Here is a 16,142-nt window from a genome sequence, read left to right as displayed (position 1 = left end):
CAGACCATGCTACAGGGCTGACCCTTTATTTTGTTTAAAAAAAAAAAAATAAACCAAAGAAAATATAATATCATATTCGTTTAAAACATTCACAGCCACAAGAATTACTGCAGGCAACATCATGCAGTTTTGTGTGCAATATATTGTGCATGCTTGTATGTTGAAGGCGCTGTTGTTAGTCTCACTTGCAAACTGCTCACGTACAAAGAAATGAAGAGTCTCTCATTTTTATGGCAGTTTAATTTAATGAAGAAAGACATATCAGCCAAAATTCTTGAAAAAACACACGTTACATAAAAGTTATAAATCGATTTACATGTCACTGAGTGAAATAACAGTTTGATCCACTACAAAACAGCCACAATTCTGGCTCCCACAGTTACTGATACTCCTGATCTCAACTCGATGTGTGTATAAAACGCATCCATCCATAGAATCACTTTCGTCCATTCCAACCTCCCCACCACCAAGGGCCGCACCAAAGAACTGTGAAAGGATGTGAGGGATGTGATTGCAGACCTGCATAAGGCTGGTATGGACTACAAGACCATCAACACGAAACTTGGTGAGAAGGTGAGATCTGCTGGTCTGATGATCCAGAAATGGAAGAAATATAAAACTAAAAAAAGTAAAAAAAAACACATGGGAGGAGCTTATTAATGAAATGAAGACAGTGGGACCCCAGTTATCAAGAACACCATTGGTAACCACATTGGTTTGAAAACTTACAGCACACACAAGTTCCCCCTGCTCAAGAAGGCCCATCTTAGGTTTTTCAGTGAACATCTGATTCGGAGAAGGTTTGGGATGAAGTGCTGTGGTCAGAAGAAACCAAAATCGAGCAGTTTGCCATGAACTCAACCCGCCATGGAGAAAGAGAAATGCTGAGCACCATCCCCACAGTCAAGCACGGAGGTGGAAACAGTATGCTTTGAAGCTATGTTTCTGGTTACAGGATATTCACCACGTTGACGGGACAATGAACATAAAATCTTAGATGATCTTTCCTGAACCAGAACACCGAAGATGGGTTGTGGATGGGTCTTCCAGCATGACAGTGACTCAAAGAAGTATCACATCAAGATCATGGAGGGGCCTAGCCAGTCTCCAGACCTCAGTACTATAGAATATCTCTGGAGGGAGCTAATGCTTCAAGTTGCTAAGCAACACCAAAGAAACCAAAAGGATTTAGTGAGTTTCTGTGAAGAGGAGTGGGCCAAAATCTCCCCTGAGATGTGTGCAAACCCAGTGACCAAGTAGAAGAAACATCTTACTGCTGTACTTGCCAAAAAGGGTTTGCTCCAAGTAATAAGTCATGTTTCCCTTCACGGTCAAATACTTATGTCACTAAATGTCATGCAAAAGAATTGATAGTTTTTATGTAATATTTATTCTTTTAATGATTTTTGATCGGTCCTGGGTTCAAATCTTTCATTTTTCGGCTTTTCTGTGTGGTGTTTCCATGTTGTCCTTGATTTTAAGTGTGAGTGGTTGTCTGTCTTTCTGTGTTGGCCATGCAACATTTTCTGCAGGGGATCAACTAATTATTCCCCCCACTGTATGTTGAAGTACTTGTACACTCACATGTTCTGGAAAGACAGCTACAGTAACACATGCTACTGCGGCAGTGCTCAGACACTTACTATGTGCTACTTAACGTGACTGCTTGCTATTTACATTTCTCAGTTACTTCTCTTCATATCTAAAGGACTCATTAATCTTTTTTTAATATTCTAGATCTAGTGATGCCCATGAGCTTGTTTCCACTGCAGACATGTTGGATGCCATCTCCCTCACCTATCTTAAGTTTGAGCCTTTAATACCTGTGACTTTGAGCAGTCTTAAGGTAAATCCCCTTGTTACAAGTGTGAGAATGCATGCTGCAACGCTCATTTTCATACCAGGAAGACAGACATCCCTCACAGAGAGATTGTTCCCACACCAGCCTATATGCTGGCTCCCATTTTCTATCTAAAGTGCATGCATAAATACATTTTTTTAATTAAGAGTGTGCATCACACGGTGTAATGAAACCTCTTATTAGTTCCGGGTCTTTGTCACACACACACACACACACACACACACACACACACACACACACACACACACACACACACACACACACACACACACTAGGGTCATCATTCTGTCATCTCTGCTGCTGTGGCGCTGTTCCACAGGGAGCCTCCGGGGTGAATTATGGCTCTGCACACATCACATTACAGTATAGCCGGTCTGTAATGTGTTGTTGAGCTGGAAAATATAGCTGTAGCCAAAGGGCCGAAAAACTAATTTTCTCATGTAATGGGAGTTTTTTTTATGTATGTATGCAGGACAAAGCTGGCTCAGAATTTGATGGAAGCTGAAGTGAAAACGGAAAGAACAAAAACCACCTCTCCTCCAAAATTTCTTTGCATGCAATCTGCAAAATAAAATTTATCTATGAAAACAGGGGAGAAAAGGGTCGCTAGTCCAAACCGCCATGCCCAAAGGTTAAAGTTGTGCTGTTAAACACAGTGCAGGTGGGGGACAGGTGTGTCCTGTATTTTTTTTTTTTTTTATACATTTAACTTCTCCTCTCTCTCCTCCATCTCTCTCCCCCGTCTCGGCATTAACAGGCTGGATTTTCTGCCAGAAAACCGAGGACATGCGCGCTGAACAGGAGGAGGAGGAGGTGAAACACACACGATCTGCTTCTGATATTTTCTGTTGACTCCGTGATCACTCAATTATGGTGCGGAACTCTCATTTTTCCATCGCCTGTGTTTTTTCCTCTTAAAGCGGGGAAGTGAGGAGTGATTTTTGTCCCGCTCTCTCTTTTATACAGACTATACTTCAGTCATTTCACACTTTATTTAGCTTTATTTGGGGGAAAGATTATTTTTTTTAAATTTCTTGCAGATAAGGAGTGTTATAATAATTATTATTATTATTATTATTAGATTTTTCTAATAATCGATCGCCCCCGCCGCCACCCTGAAGTTCATCGTTATTATCTTGGCCGCCGGGATGGTGGCCTTCATCGGAGCGGTTATCTGCATCATCGCGGCTGTCCACACCGGATCCTCCAAGGCTGCTGCGGCTCAACAGCAACCAGCAGTCGACAACCACTCGCTGTACCCGGACGCCGCGGCGCAGACACCCGCCGCTGCGGGCTCCGTGGCCCGGCCCGGCTCCTTGGGTGCTCTCCACGGTTCTGAAACGCCCGATTCAGAAGCGCCTACCTTCAACATCGGGCTCGGCGGGCTGGACGGGGTCACCGGACTCACCGGACATGACCCGACCGTCAGTCGGCTGATCTGCACTCCGATCCCAGCCGGGGAGTGCAACCCGAAAAACTTTCAGCAACAAGCGGACGACCCGTCGTTGTACGCAGGCGAAGACTGGGGCTACCTCCGCACCACCGCGGAGGAGCTCCGGCAGACCGTTCTGCAGCAGAAGGACCAAATCTTAACAGACCAGCGGACCATCAGGGAGCTGACGGGGAAGCTGTCCGAGTGTGAGAAGGGGCTGGACGGGAAAAGTGGTAGGAGTAGCGGAAGCAGCAGCGCGGGGAGACGTGGGAGCTCCGCGGCGCTGCGAGGAGGCAAAGGCGCGGCGCAAGAGGCGCACCTGGACCAGATCATGGTGCGGGACAGCCCGTCTGCGACCTCCGACGGTGTCCACCTGCTCACAGTGCGAGCTGTGGATGAACTGGAGCAGGCTATAACTCAGCTCAAAGACCGTATAGAGAAACTGGAGGTAGGTAGAGTGCCGAGAAAAGCACACAAACCACCCTCTGCATACAAATCAAGCAGCACTTGATCGAGATGTAATTAATCCCAGGGAGCAGTATTTAGTCACCACAGGGACCTGAGGGCACAAAGAAGAATCTCCACAGTGTAAGACTGATGGAGAGGGAGCTGTTTTAAATATTTATAACACACTCCTCCGTGCTGGCCACTGTGAAGACACCTAGCTGTTTATTTCTTCTTCACTCTAGAGCTCCCTTTAGGATTTATGGATATGACCCATGAAAGCAAGGGGTTTATTTTTTTTAGTGAACTATCTGCTGCAGTGTTTGTGTCAATTGTTAATAACACCTAATTTTCTCCATGTCATCACACCTGATAAATGTAATGAAGCCCACATGCACTGTTGCTAATTCCAGAACTGAAATGATAAAATAATGGAAAGACTGAAGAGTGAGGCGTGCAGGGAGAGCAGGAGGCAGTGAAGGAAAGAAGACAGTAGAGTGACATCAAACATGCTCTTACTTGACCAGATTCAGATGATGGATAACCTCATTTTGGGGCTAAAGAAATGACATGAATAATTCAGGAGGTTCCTGTTTGTTTGGTGCAAGCACAGGCTGATTGTGTTTCCCTGCAGTTCTGCTCCTCAGATGTAGTTTATGTAGGACATGCTTGTGTGGTGGGTCACTTCCTTTGTTCGGTCTGTTGTGTCTGCATTGCCACTGTCAGAGAAAACCTCTATAGGGTGCATGCATGTGATCTGTCACACATAACCTTATCACCCTACACTGCTGTCAGACGGCTTTCATCCCTGTTCTCACAGAACTTAAGTTGTGCCTGAGTTGAATTCCTGAGCTGTTGCTATTTTATCTCTAGTTTTTTCTTTCACCCACGTATCTCCCAAACTGTTTCTTCTATCATCCAAATCACGTTTCTACATACTGGAGCTACTTGCTTTGCTTCTGTGGCAGATTTGTTTTTGTTTTTTTCAGACCTTGTGAACTGGTGGAAAGCACTGTTCAGGTTAAATCCCCTGAACCTTCCTAGCTTTCTTCTTGCATGTGGTCTGCAGATGTTGTTTTGCATCATGTCTAGTCTGCTGCAGCTCCTAATACAGCCAGCTATGCCCAAATATTTGTACAACCAGAAAAAATAAACGAAAAAAGAAAAAAAAAACTGTCATGACGTCTCCTCACATATCAGGAGAGCAATTAATCTGAATTCAACATATCCCATTTGCATTAACACATTAGCTTCAATATATCACAGCAGAAGCACCACACTGTCCTTGTAAATTTAAATCAAAGAGCCCTGTCATTCTGGGTATTATTGTCTGTATTATACAGTAAGCATCAGTTTTTTTACTAATCATATAAAAGAAGACATTTCTTCTCTTAAACTAGTGTGCCAGGAGCATGAATAAAAATATTAATTACTGCAGAGGCTGACTTGACTTTTGCTCCAGTGCCACTGTGTGCGTTTTATTTTCTCAACCACTGCTGAATGTCCTGAAATTTGCAGGATGAGCTCTAATTTGGATGCACTGCTGATATTTCATCTGTGACCAACATTAGGTCAAAACCTCACATGTGAAACTCAGTCTGCATTTTGCTCAAAGCACTGTTGTGCTTTTAACTACAGACTCACACACCCACTCTCATGGAAATGCCAAGATAGCACACAAAGAAATATGGCAAACAATCTCAAACAAACTCTCCAAATCATCTCTGAGATCATGCCAACAACTCTGCTAGCAGTTACAGTTGGAGCTGCAGTACAGACTTATAAAGCAGAACTAATGTGAGCATCATTTTTTTAGGGTAGCTCAGGTGGTACAGCAGGTCTTCTACTAAAGGTGGTGGGAGGGGCAAATCACCAGGGAGGCAAGGGGAGCAACTGCCACCCTGACTAGATCTCTCGCTCCTTCTTTGGCCCCTCATGCAAAATCTTCTAGATCCATCAGTGGTTGGTAGTTTGATTTCTCGTTGTTCCAGCCTCTAGTCCGCAGGCCAAAGTATCCTTGGGCAAGATACTGAACCTGAAATTGTTCTCTAATATGTTCATTAGAATTATATCTAACATTCAGATTCTAATGAACATATTAGAATCTGAATGTTAGATATAAAACACTTAAGCATAGAGAAAAAAAAAGTGTTTTTGTAAGTGGGTGAATGTGACATGTTGAATACTGTTGGGTCCTTGAGTAAAGTAGAGCTGCACTATACAAGAACCAGACCAGTTACTATTTACCATCATATTAACAAATAAGTTTATTGGTTTATTTTGAACGTCTTTACACCTGCATGTGTACAAGCTTGCACTGGACTATTAAGGACGATGCCTTTAACAAAGATGAAGCATGACGACACATCTGTTTCAGAATCAGTGATTAAAGCTTTTTTTTTGTTTTAGCTTGACGATAATGGCATATTGCAACTTTCTGGAAAAAGCCTTGCTGACAGTTTAATTGCTGATTTTATCAGAAAATGCACCCAATCCTATAAAGTGGTGTTTGTATGGCTGGAGTGACTGCTAAAGTACATCTTAATATAATGCTGTGAGCATTTCATTGGAAATTCCATCTGTCATCTGTCTTTGCTCCATCAAAAACATAGAATATGCATTAAAGCTGCATATACATGTTCAGTGTGTCTCTCATGAGTATAGTATATTTCCCAGGCATCTCTGTATATTTAGACTGCATATACCATGTAATAATGTGCTCGGGGAACAGCCTGGACAAGCAGGTTTGAGGAAACTTGCTGAGTCTTTATTTACTTCACTGCTTCCTTTGTGGTTTGAGTGTTCAGTGAATCAAGTTAATATGCAATTGTGAGTTTCTGTTATTTGGTGTGCAATACCTAACTGAAAAGAAAAAATTCTCTTTAGACATGAGATGACTCACCTTATTTAGGAACTCGATAAACTTTTTTTTAGCCATTTTCTCTGGAGCAACAAGTGCTATTAAGTTTAGACTGCTTTATTCAAGCTTCAGTTTCTTTTTGTGGAAAGTGAAGACTTAAAACTGAGAATAGCAGCTGACAGGATAAATTATGGGCAATGAAGGAAAAACGTGTCAATGTTTAGCTGCGGTGAACTTAGAGATTCAATAAAGCTACTTTCAGATGCTCCCTTATTCGCAAGGTGTCACCACAGCAGGCAGGCTTTACTCTGGATGCCCTCTCTCACACAACCCCAGAGGGATTTGTGTCTCCTTCCGCATTTGAACTGAGGATCTTTTGCTTGCTAGGCAAATGTGTAAATTACTATACTGTGGTGCCTCTAAAACGCAGAGATCCAATATAAAAGAAACAGTTTAGAGGAATATTATATAGAAATAAATTTATTTAGAATTTTTGCCAAGAGCTGAGATAATAATTCCCTTATATCTGCCTGCTTTGTACTGACCTGGCTGTCTGGAGACTGAAAAATAGGGAGGCGTGCTCTGTTTGCAGGTAGACTGAACTGAAGCAGGTGTTTGGGGAACTGGAGACTAGCTCGCAGTTAGAGTTTAGTAGGGCGTGTGGCAGACAGAGAGTGGGCAGGGAGAGGTGATGAAAAAGTCGGGCAATCCAGGAAAAAAGCAGAATAAACTTTGATGCAAAATGAGTCTAGTCAGCTGGAGTAAACTTACAAAGAACTGAGACAATTTGCATGTTAATGATCAAGGAACTGACCTCACAGCCCATTGTTCATTCAAATGCACTGTTTATAAGGTTAGGGAAACCTGCAGTTATCTGAGACTAAAGAAGTCACTTGGATGAGTGACGAAATGTTTCTCCCACTGAAAACGCTACGTCAAGATGAACAGAATCAACCTTTTGGGAACTGAGAAAGTTGTACTTATCCAAAAAAAGGCATCTGGAAATACTGAAGCTGAGACACTGATGGCGAGGATAGTGACATATATATACATACACATATGAGTAAAGCAGGGACAGATGCAGAAGCCTTGATGGAAGCAGTGACATGGAGGATGTCCTCCCCCGTTAAGATTGATATACAGTATGTTACATATATGCAATAAAAAGCCAAAGTATAAAAATAAAACCTTTTCTTCTTATTGGAGTTTGTGCCAGACTATTTTCGCCTGCATGCTAACCAAGCAAACTGTGCAACAGGATAGAAATAGACTCACACACACTCATAAAACATGCTTCCCAAAATGCTGATGTGTCCTTTTAAGTAGAAAAAAGGTTAAACATATCCACAGCATATAAAGACTCCTTATTAAATCAGTCCTTTAAATTCTCCAGAAGTGTCTTTTTCCTTTTCCCCAAAACAAAGTTTTAGTGTTAGAGTTCAGAGCTAGGGTATACATGAAGTTTGGATGAAGAACTTGTTGCTGCTTCTTTTCTTTTCATACCCATACAGTATACCCATACTGCTAGAATTACTAAACAGCCCCTTCCATAGAGACTGTGCACTTTTATTTCATCCTTAGACTGTACAAACCACATTCTGACCAAGTTTTCTTCCACTGACTCCTCTGCAGTCAGATATTGGCCCATTTCCTCACAACCAGACAGACAGCAACACCTCCGGAGTGCCAGAGGAAGGTGGGATGTCTGGCGGCCCAGAAAGGTTGCCTGATCCTGGGCATAGAGCTGGTTCTGACAGCTCCTGGAGGATGGACGACTTAGAGGTCGAGCTGGAGAAGAAGGTGCAGCTTCTCGAGAAAGAGAGAAAAGCCTTGAGGCTGGAAACGGAGAAACACAATCAGGAAATCGAGCGGGGCATCAATAAACTACACCACCGAATCTCAGGGCTGGAGGAAGGTACGGCATCATTGCAAAGGGGGAAAAAAATGGAAGAAAAAAGCAGAACATTCGCGTTTGTGTGCAGGCACATTTTAATGTGCCTTAATGAAAAAGAATTTTAAAATGATGAGAGAAATGACGAGTGACTGATTAATCACTCACAAAATGAATTAAGTTACTAATGATGAGAAATAATCTGGCATAAAAAATAACCCTAGAGGTTCGACCTTCTTTTGCTTTTAATCAAATCAAGCCATGGGGTTTCATTATAATGAATAAATCATGTTCAACTTGTGTAAAAGAAAAAAAAGATGAGAAAGACTATAAAATTCATACCCAGCTTAAAAAACACATCAGATGCTGTGATGAAAATGCAGTTATATAATTAAAGCTGGGAAACTGTTTGATCTGCTTAACTGGTTTCTCTACACTCTCTGTCACTTCCCCAGGTTTCTCAGGGCATTCTTTCCCAGAGGGCTACAGACTGTCCTTCCCAACACGGACAAACTACATGTACGCTGTTGTGACGCACTCCATGCCAAAGCTGCGGGCCTTCACGATCTGCCTGTGGCTGCGCCCCGCAGAGAGAGGCATCGGGACCCCCGTGTCGTACGCTGTCCCCGAACAGCCGAATGAACTGGTGCTGCTGCAAGGCCTGCACGCTCCTGCTGAGCTGCTCATCAATGACAAGGTACTGAGAGTCTCTGACAGTGTGGGGAGAGAATATCTATTTCACAACTTCTCTGTAGTCCTCTGGATTTTCAAGGGAGCTTCTCAGCCATTTTTCAAATGATTTTTCAGTTCAATTCAGTTTTATTTATATAGTGTCAAATCAGACAACAGTCACCCAAATGCATTTATCTTGTAAAGACCCTACAGTAACAGAGAAAAAACCTCAACAATCAAACAACCACCTTTGAAAAGCAGTTGGTGATAGTGGGAAGGAAAAACTCCCTTTTAACAGGAAGAAAAGGGGAAGAGCAGCCATATTTTTTGACAGCTTGGGGTGATGGGAGGAAGACAAGATAAAAGACACACCGTGGAAGAGAGCCATGATCTATTTGATGATTAGAACCTTAAAGGCACTCAAAGCCAGCCCCTGCTTTCTGTACGGTCCATTCTCATGTACAGTTTTTGCCACGAGTGGGGTACATTAAAAATAAAAGCATGGTGGTTTGAATCCACTAGTCAGCTGGAGCCTTTCTGTGTGGAGTTTGCATGTTCTTCAGGGACTCTTCCAATCACCGTCCAAAGACATGTTTGTTAGGTTAACTGGTGGTTCAAAAACGGCTATAGGTGTGAATGGTTGCCTCTCTGTGTGTTAGCCCTGCTACAGACTAACGACCTGCCCAATGTGTACCCCACCTCTTGCCCTGTGACAGCTAGGAAGCTGTTAAGAATAGATGGATGGATAGATAAAAAATTATAGCCTAAATTTGAATTTCTACTGTCTGTTGAGGAAGAAAAACTGCTTTGAATTAGCATACAAATAAGCAGAACACATCAAACGAAACAGCCAATTTAGACAAGCTAAATAACCCCATTCATGTGTTTAAATGATAAACTGAGATACCACCTTGGGTGGCAGGGTAGTGTAGCGCAGTGCAGTGGCTTTAGGCACAATCCAATGAAGTCATTATGGTAATAGATGCCTGGAGAAAAAGTTGTGTGTCCTTGGAGGTAACAGAATGTCTTTGGTAGTAGTAAAAAGCTGTATAAGAGCCATCTTTAGAACTTTAGCATCAAAAGGTGTCTAAGGGCTGTCTTATAACTTTAGAGCTGCATTTCTTTCATGCAAATGCAATCTCAGCACAAGCTGTCTGATGACCCGTCTTACCTTCAAAACTGTGGCACTCACAAAACCTCTCACAATGACATCTGCTTCATCCAGACTGCCCTTTTGTTCCCCTCCTCTTAGGTGACTCAGTTGCCTCTGAACCTCTCCAGGGGCAGCTGGCAGCACATCTGTGTGAGCTGGACACAAAAGGGAGGAGTGTGGCAGGCCTACCAAGGGGGGAGGCTGAAGGGAGAAGGTCACGGACTAGCCGCTGGACATCACATTCGACCCGATGGAGTGCTCATTCTTGGGCAAGAGCAGGTGAACAAAATACATAATTAAGTAACTAAAGTTTTAGCTGGTTGAAAGCAGACAAGAAGCTTAGAGAAAAAAGTTCATTTGGTGAGTCCTCCTGAGTACAGCACTGCAGTCAAAGGTTTAGCCACTGCGGCTGTGGCTCTGCTCACCTATTGGCTTCTCTGTTAGCTGTAATTAAAACTAGAAAATGAAAGCATCAGTGACTTTGAGAAAGTAAGTAAATCCATGAATTATATTTTCTGCTTGCCTGCATTCAGATACTGCGCTAAGACGTGATGCTGTGAATGAGATGTGTATGCGTGATGGATACAGAGCTGGTAGTTAAAAGAGCCCGCCTCACATGTCTGCTTTTGTTTCTTGGCTTGTGTTCATACTGATCACCACACCTTTTTCATTTCCCAAATTCAAATCCACTCTCTTGCCAAAGGCAACAAAAACGCTAAAGCTGTGCTCATAGGCATCAGAAATAAAAGTGCCTTTATTTTAGGTATGTGTATTTTTTTTTCTCCAGGATTCCCTGGGTGGAGGTTTTGACTCATCCCAAGCCTTGGTTGGAGAGTTGTCCCAGGTGGGTCTTTGGGACCGGGTCCTGACGTCCAACCAGGTGGCCAGCTTAGCCCGCTGTGGCAAAATAACCCAGGGCAGTGTGGTACCCTGGGCTGAGAATGGAGTTGATGTGTATGGTGGAGCAACCAAAGACCCCGGGGAGCCTTGCAGTAAACACAGCAGGAGTTCTCAGTGAACTACAGAGGAAGGTTTTGAAGGGAAAGATTCCACATCTCCAGTATTACCACTAACAAGGGACGTTCTAAACAGTAAAAAACTTCTAAAACTGTGTGGCATTGGATAAAAGTTGTGTAACATGGAAAAAGAAACTAATGGCATACATTTATATGAAGTGAGAAGGGGCTTTACAGTTACTTCTGAAACACCTAACAGTCCAACAGATGCTCTTACCCTCTGGAGGGTTGTGCAATACAAGATAAATACAAATGTAGTATGCAAACAGATTGTATTTTTAAAGTACATATAGTCCATTTCTTAAATTAGAATATAAAATGTACATTACAGTGTAGATTTGCTCACTTAAAAACAGCAGCTAACAGTAACTAATAGCTACTGTTAGCAATAACAGTAGCTATTAGCTAATTAGAACTTGTAAAACTACTTAGCTAAAATGCTACACTGCCATCTTTAAATAAATAAATGACTCCTCATTTTACAAAACATACTTTCTTGTTGAGAGTTTTGAGTAGGGGTATTTGAATGTTGTAAAGCAGCCAGCTAACTTAGCTTACCAAACAATTTCTTTACTTAGATAAGCAGACATGAAAGTCCGCAATCACTTTGTTCAGTTCAGTTGAATTTCGTAGATCCTGAAGGCTGCAGAATTAAATGTATTACCACTGAAATACATTTTAGTGCCAATACATTCAATACTTACAGTTTTTAGTTTTACATATATTGTAGAAGTGCTAATAGCTGATGAGTATTATTTGAAACTGAGTTATCAGGTTCCAATAGCTTCTGTGGATTTCAGTGTTTTTATAAAATGCCTGTAGTGGCTTGTTGAGGTAGAGAAAGTTGTCCATCATTTGGAAGTTCAGGGTTGCAATCCAAGCTTCTTAAATTTTATTGGGAAAAATAATGAACTCCAAAATGTTCTGCTAGTATGTATATGGCATAGTAAAAGTGTTATAAGAACACAAAGAGTGAACGGGTGTATTGTAAAGTTTAATGAGAGTAGAATTGTGTTATATAAATGCAGACCATTTACCACATTAACAAGAAAAAAAGGAATTACAGCTGATGTGACGAGATTTGCAACAAACTCCTGATGATTATCCAGCATTGTGAAAGATCTTGGTTTCTCTGTAAGACAACTATTTGATGTGTAGTCACTCCCTAGATTTTGTACAAAATACAATACGAATGAGTTTAATGGCTCTGACAGGCAGATACTGTAACTTTTGAAGAGTGGCAGATGATGTATTTCGAACACTTTTGCTAAGTTAGCCAGCTGCTGCAGTAATGTTAATTATATACATTGTGTGAGACTGGCAATCGCCTTCTTACCAAAGTCTTAACAAGAAAGCAAATGAAGAAAATTCAAAACCATCAAACTTTTACTTAAATCAGCTAAAAATACAGGGAGTGCAGAATTATTAGGCAAGTTGTATTTTTGAGGAATAATTTTATTATTGAACAACAACCATGTTCTCAATGAACCCAAAAAACTCATTAATATCAAAGCTGAATATTTTTGGAAGTAGTTTTAGTTTGTTTTTAGTTTTAGCTATTTTAGGGGATATCTGTGTGTGCAGGTGACTATTACTGTGCATAATTATTAGGCAACTTAACAAAAACAAATATATACCCATTTCAATTATTTATTTTTACCAGTGAAACCAATATAACATCTCCACATTCACAAATATACATTTCTGACATTCAAAACAAAACAAAAACAAATCAGCGACCAATATAGCCACCTTTCTTTGCAAGGACACTCAAAAGCCTGCCATCCATGGATTCTGTCAGTGTTTTGATCTGTTCACCATCAACATTGCGTGCAGCAGCAACCACAGCCTCCCAGACACTGTTCAGAGAGGTGTACTGTTTTCCCTCCTTGTAAATCTCACATTTGATGATGGACCACAGGTTCTCAATGGGGTTCAGATCAGGTGAACAAGGAGGCCATGTCATTAGTTTTTCTTCTTTTATACCCTTTCTTGCCAGCCACGCTGTGGAGTACTTGGACGCGTGTGATGGAGCATTGTCCTGCATGAAAATCATGTTTTTTCTTGAAGGATGCAGACTTCTTCCTGTACCACTGCTTGAAGAAGGTGTCTTCCAGAAACTGGCAGTAGGACTGGGAGTTGAGCTTGACTCCATCCTCAACCCGAAAAAGGCCCCACAAGCTCATCTTTGATGATACCAGCCCAAACCAGTACTCCACCTCCACCTTGCTGGCGTCTGAGTCGGACTGGAGCTCTCTGCCCTTTACCAATCCAGCCACGGGCCCATCCATCTGGCCCATCAAGACTCACTCTCATTTCATCAGTCCATAAAACCTTAGAAAAATCAGTCTTGAGATATTTCTTGGCCCAGTCTTGACGTTTCAGCTTGTGTGTCTTGTTCAGTGGTGGTCGTCTTTCAGCCTTTCTTACCTTGGCCATGTCTCTGAGTATTGCACACCTTGTGCTTTTGGGCACTCCAGTGATGTTGCAGCTCTGAAATATGGCCAAACTGGTGGCAAGTGGCATCTTGGCAGCTGCACGCTTGACTTTTCTCAGTTCATGGGCAGTTATTTTGCACCTTGGTTTTCCACACGCTTCTTGCGACCCTGTTGACTATTTTGAATGAAACGCTTGATTGTTCGATGATCACGCTTCAGAAGCTTTGCAATTTTAAGACTGCTGCATCCCTCTGCAAGATATCTCACTATTTTTGACTTTTCTGAGCCTGTCAAGTCCTTCTTTTGACCTATTTTGCCAAAGGAAAGGAAGTTGCCTAATAATTATGCACACCTGATATAGGGTGTTGATGTCATTAGACCACACCCCTTCTCATTACAGAGATGCACATCACCTAATATGCTTAATTGGTAGTAGGCTTTCGAGCCTATACAGCTTGGAGTAAGACAACATGCATGAAGAGGATGATGTGGACAAAATACTTACTTGCCTAATAATTCTGCACTCCCTGTAGTGGTTATGATGTCATCTAGCAGTCAGAACTGTGCAAAAATTGAATTTTTCAATAGCACTTTATAATATGGCCTGTTACTAACAGTTTAATTCTCTACCATATGGTATTTTATCTAAAATTATAATGTAATTTTTTTAACCTATAAATACTTAGATTCACTAAAAAGGGTGGTTATAATCCAGTTCTTTTTTTTCTTTTTCTTGTTTAATAAGTAGGAATATGTACATCTATTATCAAAAATTCATCATGAGCACCAAAAAACTGACATGTATTTACAATTTAAGGTTGGAAGGTTAAACCACTCTATAATGTGGGCTGCATCCATAAACGTACTGCATACTCACAGAATAAACTAAAGAAATATCGTTTGTTTTGTACCGAAACACGTGGAAGTTTCCACCCACTAAAATGACTTACTTTATTCTTTACTTTATTACTTTATTCTTTTCTCTAAAAACTTTACCCCCTTACTGTCATTTGAAATGGAATACTGTTAGTCGTAGGCTGTATTATAAAGTGCTACTTTATAAGCAACTTTTCCATTTATTCATTTATTTTTAAGCTGCCACGTTGTATGAAAAATAATGAGTTGATCTCAGTCTCAGAGATCTGACCTCTACTATGAAAGCCAGAAGTTGTGTCAAGCCAGCAGAAACCCAGCAGGGTTGGGCAGGAGTTAATTAAGGGCTGTGACTGCTTTAGAGTTTAGAGTCAAGGTAAGGTGATGAAAAATGCTGGAGAAAGTGGTAGGAATATTAAGCTGTAGGTGGCAGCCAGGAGTAGATGATGAAAGAGAATGAAAAGAGAAGGTGGGGATTGAGATGGATCGGATACTTGTTATAAGTGATGCTACATTGTTTTCACCTCTGCATGATGTATTCATATGCTTTTATTGTCTTGCCACTGCAATGTGTTGCTCACAGATTTCACAGAAGAGGACAGAAGTGTTTGCATTCATGCAAAGGTGGCTGTCTTTGTGTCTGTCTTTAAAGGTCAGGGGGGTCTGTTTTAACCGTAATTACCTGAAATTACAGAAATATTTTTCCCTAAGGAAATCCTCAGCACAAACAGAATGTTTTTAATGTTTTTACTCATTTCTTGAAAAAAATTTTGCTCCATTTATTTAACCTGAGAAATTGAGAAATCAAGGTAAAAATACACCCAATCAATAAAATCTCAGATGATCAGATGATCATACTATACCTTATCTTCGTTAAATGGATAGGCACATAAAGCCCTGCACATCTACATTCTTAGATACTCTTTGATTTTAAACATGCAGCCACTCAGTAACACGGGTGATCTGATATCTCTGTGCTGGTGTTCTTCCTGCATCGTCATAATAACGTTGATCCAGTGATGCTGTCTGAGCATTCAGTTAGCAATTGAAATTTAAAGAAGTCAGGTTGCTTTCTTTCCAAGCTCTTTAACTAATGGCATACATTTATATGAAGTGAGAAGGGGCTTTACGGTTACTTCTGAAACTCTTAACGGTCCAGCAGATGCTCTTATCATCTAGAGAGTTGTGCAATATAAGATAAATATAAACGTAGTTTGCAAACAGATTGTGTTTTTAAGGTACATATAGTACATTTTTAAAATTAAAATATAAAATTAAAATTATTATACAGCTTATGTAACGTTAGCGGTTAGCTAACCAGAACTCTTATGATTAGCTAGCTTAAAGGCTATACTCTTACCTTTAAATGAAGGATTCTACATTAATACGGATGATGTCTCTGCCTTGGTGTTTTCCCTGCGTCGTCACAATAACATCAGTCCAGGATCAGCAGACCAGTGACGTTTTCTGAGGTCACTCTTAGCATTAGCCAAGAAGTTAGC

The 16,142-nt window shown here is 41.2% G+C and overlaps 1 protein-coding gene across 1 annotated transcript; it reads left to right on the top strand.

Moving 5' to 3' along the window:
* The first annotated feature begins 1,026 nt into the window (after positions 1 to 1,026).
* Positions 1,027 to 12,805, top strand: cbx6b (chromobox homolog 6b). The gene is made up of 7 exons (XM_031740166.2): positions 1,027 to 1,117; positions 1,773 to 1,846; positions 2,983 to 3,741; positions 8,230 to 8,512; positions 8,944 to 9,185; positions 10,413 to 10,592; positions 11,101 to 12,805. The coding sequence occupies exons 1-7, from the start codon at positions 1,027 to 1,029 to the stop codon at positions 11,329 to 11,331; spliced, it is 1,860 nt and encodes a 619-aa protein (XP_031596026.1). The 3' UTR covers positions 11,332 to 12,805.
* The last annotated feature ends 3,337 nt before the right edge of the window (positions 12,806 to 16,142 follow it).

This window comes from Oreochromis aureus, linkage group 4 (genome assembly GCF_013358895.1).
Source record: "Oreochromis aureus strain Israel breed Guangdong linkage group 4, ZZ_aureus, whole genome shotgun sequence".
NCBI classification, from domain to species: domain Eukaryota; kingdom Metazoa; phylum Chordata; class Actinopteri; order Cichliformes; family Cichlidae; genus Oreochromis; species Oreochromis aureus.
Note: the sequence above shows the minus strand (reverse complement) of the source record. Positions and strands in the feature narration are given on the sequence as shown.